Source organism: Papio anubis, chromosome 4 (assembly GCF_008728515.1).
Source record: "Papio anubis isolate 15944 chromosome 4, Panubis1.0, whole genome shotgun sequence".
NCBI lineage: Eukaryota > Metazoa > Chordata > Mammalia > Primates > Cercopithecidae > Papio > Papio anubis.
The window spans coordinates 181845498-181852475 of record NC_044979.1 but is presented as its reverse complement, the minus strand read 5'-3'; the positions used below and the strand labels follow the sequence as shown (position 1 = coordinate 181852475).

Sequence of the window (6978 nt, the reverse complement as noted above, 5' to 3'; positions counted from 1 at the left end):
GGCCAGACGTGGAGGCTGGCAGAGGAGAGAAGCTCCAGGGGCCTCTCCATTAGAAACCAGCTTGCAGGCCACTTAATCTCCTACGCTCAGCCTGTACTTGGAAGCTGCTTGTTCTTGGCTGCACATTTGCTTTGTTTGAATCAATTAATCCAAGTCTCTCTCCTCTCCCTACCCCCAACCTTGCCTTTAGGGGAACATCAATATTCATGTAATAAATAAATCACACAAAAAGCTGACTCCCCACTTCCTGCCCTACAGGCCCTTTTTTCTTCCTCAGCCCATGTGCAATCCTGGCTCCCAGCAAGTCCCCGGGGCTGCTTGGTCAATGCAGCCCTGTGTGCAGGCCTGGCAGCCCTGCCACCCCCGCCCTCGGCCCCCATTGGCTGCCATGGCCTGCAGTGGGCTGCACCAGGGTTCATCCGTCCTCCCTGGGCAGACAGAATAAGAGGCTGCCTCTGCCCACTAGACCTGCCGCCCAGGACCCGCAGCAGAGACGAGGCCTGCAGCAAGGAGACCAGGAAGGGGTGAGACAAGGAAGAGGTGAGAAAGAGCCAGGCCAAGAGGACGCTCAGGAAGAAATGGTTGTTTTCTTTTGGGTGGAAGGGAATGGAGGGGTAGAAACTAAATGGTAGCTTAAAAAGCCCCTTTAGGACAATTGGCAGCACTTCAGAAGTGTCAATAGGATGATGTGTTTTAATCTCTACATTATTGCTGCCTTGTGGACACCTGACTGCATCAGCCCTAGGCAGCTAGAGGTATTTTCCATAAATCAGAGAAACCTCAGGTCTCGCTGCCCAGAAGTGATTGCTGACATTTTCCCAGTGGTGCTACAAATACTACCTCTCCTGTAACTACTTGAAGAGTAAAGATTTTGCTTCCCACTGCAGCTGGAAAAGATGGAGAACCTAATGCTAGTTTAGTCCATATCCTAAATAAATCCCTTTTCTCCTTGTTACTTTTTCCACCGCCCTGGGTAAGTAACTCTTCAGTTTTCCAGTTTCCCTCAGTTTGAAGTGCCAGGGTGACCACAGCCCCAGGACGCCACTCAGAAATTACATAACAGTTACAAATAAATTGGGTCAAAGAAATTGGGGTTTTGGTGGGTTTTAACTTTCTTCAGTCTCACAGTTTCGTAGGGAGGTCGAACCCCTAGAGGGATCCTCACACGCTAGGTAACGTGTCTTTCTAAGGAGTTAAAGTTCAAATGTTCTCTTGTTCTCAATGTTAAAAGATTAATGTAGGACATTCACAGAATGTGAGAAAGAAACAGATATTTATTTCCATTTCTCTTAAAAGATAAACTATAAACCATCAACTATTTCTTAAGTCAAAGGGAAAAATTTAACAAGAATTTTTTAATTGATTTGTAGCGTGGTTATGAAGAAAACCATATTTTCTAGTGGTTTCTATTAGTGTTCTAATATATGGAATACATGTTTTATGCCTTTCCTTTGTAATAATCTCGTTAGTCATAATTCATAGAAAAACAATTTAACCTCCTTTTCCCCAAATCATCATGGACTTTGAGGAGCATCAGAATGATGTAAAAGTGTCTTGTTTTGTTTTGTTTTGTTCAAAAAAAATACGCACACATATATCAATAATTGAAAACTTGAGTGCAAAGAATAAGAAAAGCATGAAATGTTAAAGATTTTAATCCATCTTAACTGTTCTATTTATGAATCACCAAATTTTTAGGGACTCAAGAGCAAAATAAAGTACACTGATTATTAATAGAATGCCTTTAGCAAAGATCTGGCCAGCACAAAAAAATCTTCAATCCTGTTTCCTTTGGAGCATCAGAAATAAATAAAATTTTTAACATCTAATTCCAAATTATTTTTAAGATGTAAGTCATATATTCAACATGGGAATGATTTTTCAACACTATTTGATTTATTAATTTATTTTTAATTATAACAGTGCAAATGTTCTTATTTGATGATTAGAACTCAAGGCCAAAAGCTGGTAAATTTCTTGGCCTGCCCATCTGTTTTGTGAGACAACTGACAAGGCATCCTTTGTAGAAGGCGCCTCATTCCCAGACTGATGAGATATTTCCTTGGTTTGTAGGCTGTGGCATAAGGTACTTGCTGTGAGGGAGGTCGGAGGGCTCTTACTTTGACAGCTGCAGAGAAACACCTATTCCTGCTCCCGTCCCAGTCACTGCAGTGAATGAACCAGCCTTTCCCTACACTGGAGGTAGAATGCAGGCTCAGCAGCTCAGCTTTCTGCTGGATTCTGTCCCTCCCTGCGACAGAACCACACGCATTTAATCAGATAAACTTAGGATACATTTTTTTTCCTGGTAGATCAAATAACTTTCACTGTTATTCTTCAAAAAGATTGTGGCAATTCTACCATATTTATTTTTCCAGATGAATTTTACAGCTGTTTTTGTCATGTCACACATCCAAAAAAATTCCATCATTTTTATTAAAGATGATTTAAATTTACATATGAATTTAAAGGAAAAACTTCCTACATTTTATGTTCCTCCAAATCTCTTGGAAGGACCTGCATATTTCTTCCTAAACTTAGTCTTAGATCACATGCTATTTCTATATGAATAGGATATTTTGCACTGGATTTTCTATTTCTTTATTGATAGAATATAGGAATGCTCTTGATTTTTGTCTTATTTTGCTCCTAGTCACTGTCTCACTTTCAGATTGATTTTAACAGCTTGTAGTCGATGGTTTGCTCACCTGCACTTTACCACCTCATCTTGGAGCCTTACAAGAACAGAGAGGGACCCTGTGGGAGGAAGCAGAAATTTAACCCCTGAATTCCTTTGCTGCTCTGCGTCTGTATTTTTGCTAAAGATTCCCTGTTGGACCAACCCAACCAGAAGCCAGAGGGCATGGGAATATATCCCTGTGGCCCACAGAGACAGAGGCGGCAGGCTCACATCTGTCTAAGAGGCAGGTGGAAGGATTGATAAAGGTACAAATTCCCAGAATGCCCCTCCAGGTCATGCCTGCTGTTCTGAGCTTGAAAAGAGTGCCAGGGCCAGTCCATCCCCCTTGTCTGGGTTGAGGTCTGTATTGATAACCTGTGAAATGTTTTATGATGAGGTATAGATGAGAAGGCATCTTTCCTTTGCGAGCCCCTAGGATGTCTGAGCTGGAGAAAGCCATGGTGGCCCTCATCGACGTTTTCCACCAATATTCTGGGAGGGAGGGAGACAAGCACAAGCTGAAGAAATCCGAACTGAAGGAGCTCATCAACAATGAGCTTTCCCATTTCTTAGAGGTGAGTCTTGCTTTTCACAATTGACACTTTCTCCATCTCCTCTTAAAAAGCCACCGGTACACTGGCTTTATCTTCTCAGCTGCACTGAAGGTGATTTCAGTTTCCTTCCAGGACTCCTGGGCTGCTTCTGCAAACTTGTTTGAGTAACGGAACCCTCAGTGTGGGACTGGCTCATATGGGCCCCTTGTTTTCATGTCCTTATCAACCATCTTGTGTACAATCGGTGCACCAAGGTCCCAAATGCCAAAGCTTCCCAAATAATGCTGGACTCATTACTTACCATGGGCCAAAGTGAACATAAAAGGAAACTGTTAAAAATAAGCTTTGGGAAAGTTTTTAGGAAAAGGATGTATTTTGGCTTAGCTAGATGTTTAGTATTTACTATGGAGATAAGACATGCCAGACTTTCACTCAGTAAACACTGACTGAGCACTAATTAAGAACTGTGAGATATGCAGGCATGACAGTCATGGCTTCTGCTCTGGGGCACCCACCCTGGCACATGGATGAATGACCATGACTGGCTTAACTGAGGGCGTGACAGGGGTCTGTACACATCCTTTGGAAGCCCTGGGGTTTTGCAGGAGGCTCCGTGGAGTAACATATGTTGGTGAGGAACTGTCTTTAGTTGGGGCCCCTACTTTAGGAAGCTGTATGAGGGTTCCCGGCGAGCCCTGTTCTTCAGGCAGTTCCTGCTGGGGCTTGTGGTGGAAGTATGTCCAGACCCTCGCATTAAGACTCATTTTCCTACCCACTCTCTCCGCTGTCCTTGGATCAGACCCACCTGTCTTTACTGCCCACCTCATGCCCTCATGGAAGTGAACTGTGATCCCCCTGGTACCTGATGCTCTCTTAGAACCAAGGCTGGCTTGAGGCATGCCTTGAGCCAGAGTGAAGCACCGGTGGTGTGCACGTGTGAGATGCAATGAAGGGCTTCCTGGGTCACCGATATGAGCAAACACAAAAGGGAGAAATGACCAGAAAATGAGCCAGTGCACTAGTGTCTCACCAAGTCCTGATTCCAGCATAAATACTAGGGCAGGGCTCTGCTGCATGGGGATGGGGAGCTGCCCTCCTAAGCTGGCCAAGCCTCTCAGTGCAAGACAGCAAGCCCTGGGCTCCAGCAGCCCAGCAGTCCATGTTTTCAGGGCAGGGGGAGGGGGGCTGGCTGGTTCTCCTGTCCGCACTTCCACCAAACACCGCACCACTGTGAATGGTTCAGAGTGGAGCAGACAGGCCTGCAAGCTTGCAGGGGGCATCCCCACGTCTGATTCCAGGACTGGTTTTCTCAGGCATTCAAGTCCACAGAGTGACAGCAGTCCCACTCACAGACGCAGTTTTCTAGTTCCACCAATCATGCCTTCTGACTTGAACTGAAAGTCCCAGATTCTTCTGAACAAGGGCTGTTGTGAGGATGAAACGGGACAGTGCTTAAGTGCTTAACATATAGTGAAAGCTCAACTAATAGTAGCTATTATTAATTATTTTTATACATAGAAAAAGCTTAGCATGTGGGAATCTCAATTTGTAAATGATAAATAATTCATGGTAAGCATTTCAAGGCATCACGAACATTTGCTCCCTGGTTTTATCAAGGTAATTTCAGTTCAGAAGCAGATCTATAATGTAATTGAAGTTAGTGCCCTGCTCCTGCCCATCCACAGGTGCCTCCCCACCCCTACCCCCGTGGAGTTACAATCTTCTGTATGTTTTGTTTAGTTTTTGAGATAAGGTCTTGCTCACAGTCACCCAGGCTGGAGTGCAATGGTGCAATCTTGGCTCACTGCAGCCTCAACCTCCCAGGCTCAAGCAATCCTCCTGCCTCAGCCTCCTGAGTAGCTGGGAATATGGGCATATGGACCACACCCAGATAATTGTTTTTTTTTTTCTTTGTAGAGATGGAGTCTCCCTGTGTTGCCCAGGCTGGTCTCAAACTTCCTGGGCTCAAGTGATCCTCCTGCCTCAGCTTCCCAAAGTGCTGGGATTACAGGTGTGAGCCACTATGCCCGACCCCTGTCACACTTGACTTCTTCAGGCCAAGCCTTCCTGTCCCGGGGAATTGTTACTCTGCTCTTCATCAGTGTTCAATACCCAAATATTTCCCACTACATCTGTAGCCCTGCACTGTGGTTGTTCCTCTGAGGCTCTGTACATCACTTAATAGCCACGCCATTCATTCAGCTCCAATGTCAGGCAGAACTGTCAGGAAAAAGTTTCATGACACCTAGAAAGCAATTCAAGTGGGAAGAAGAATACAGGGTTAACAAATCTAGGATGTTCCCAAGAGTTACTTCAGCAACAAAGACGACTTTCAAAACATTACGTTCCACTGGAAGTCTTTAAGACACGGACTTCCACACACAGAACCCATGAAAAGTTTAGGACGGCCAAAAGCTTATTTTTATTTCAAGACATTTGCTAGGGCTGATCTAGACGATATTCTTTTTTTTATTTTTTATTTTTTTCAGGTATTTTAAGTAAGATAACAACCTACAGTTTTTCACCTCTTGGCTGTTCCATTCAGCCTTTTCCAGTAGCCCAGGGCCAGACACTGACCCCCAGAGGCTTCTACTTGGACAACAGCCCCCTGGTCACATGAGACATCTTTCCTGGTATTTTGCATTTGGTGTTCTCAGCTTACTGCAGACACAAATTATCAGAGTCACTCAACTCTTTATCATGTTTTGATGGTCCACAATTCCATTTAAAAACAAGGTTGGCGACTTCTTTTATCTCTCTTAGGAAATCAAAGAGCAAGAGGTTGTGGACAAAGTTATGGAAACACTGGACAGTGATGGAGATGGCGAATGCGACTTCCAGGAATTTATGGCCTTTGTTGCCATGGTTACCACTGCCTGCCACGAGTTCTTTGAACACGAGTGAGATTAGAAAACAGCCAAGCCGTTCCCGTAACAGAGATGGTCACACAAGAAAGCAGACAGCAAGGGCTTGCGGCCTAGTAGGAGCTGAGCTTTCCAGCCGTGTTGTAGCTAATTAGGAAGCTTGATTTGCTTTGTGAGTGAAAAATTGAAAACCTCTTTCCAAAGGCTGTTTTAACAGCCTGCATCATTCTTTCTGCTATATTAGGCCTGTGTGTAAGCTGACTGGCCCCATGGACTCTTGTTAACAGTCACTTAGGAGTCAGTTCTCAGTGATAAAGCGTGCACTGTGCAGCCCGCCATGGCCGTGTAGACCCTAACCCGGAGGGAACCCTGGCTACAGAAATTACCCTGGGGCACCCTTAAAGCATCTGTTACCTTTAAAAAACAAAGCCTTATCCAGCATCATTGGAAAACACTGCTGTTCTTTAAACGCGTTCCTCATCCGTGCAGGTAACACCTGGTTGGCTGGTGTGACCCTGCAAGGGCGTGGTGGCCTCGGCCTGCTTCCCGGGATGCGCCTGACCACTAGGTGAACATTCAATGCTGGCAGCCCTCCTGGAAAAAGCAACTCGGTCAGAACTCGGAAACCGAGCCAGCTCTGGGGGCTCCAGCCGCCTCCGTGCCCCATGAGACTCAAGTCGCAGCTGCAGGATCTTCGCCTCCAATGTGCCTCCAGCACATGCGGCTTCCGAGGGCACTACCGGGGGCTCTGAGCCACCAAGAGGGCCTGCGTTCAATAAAAAGAGCACAGCTTGGGAGGCCGAGGCAGGCGGATCACAAGGTCAGGAGTTCGAGGCCAGCCTGACCAACACGGTGAAACCCCGTCTCTACTAAAAATGCA

The 6978-nt window shown here is 45.5% G+C and overlaps 1 protein-coding gene across 2 annotated transcripts; it reads left to right on the top strand.

The window, feature by feature from the left end:
- The first annotated feature begins 349 nt into the window (after window positions 1-349).
- On the top strand, window positions 350-6550 carry S100B (S100 calcium binding protein B). 2 transcript variants are annotated; one of them, XM_009202063.2, is made up of 3 exons: window positions 350-540; window positions 3117-3255; window positions 5998-6550. In XM_009202063.2, exons 2-3 carry the CDS (start codon window positions 3118-3120, stop codon window positions 6136-6138), a joined length of 279 nt encoding a protein of 92 aa, XP_009200327.1. In that variant the 5' UTR covers window positions 350-540; window position 3117; the 3' UTR covers window positions 6139-6550. The 2 variants fall into 2 exon arrangements, with proteins under 2 accessions (XP_009200327.1, XP_003895398.1); XM_003895349.5 differs by having other exon boundaries at window positions 449-540; window positions 3110-3255.
- The last annotated feature ends 428 nt before the right edge of the window (window positions 6551-6978 follow it).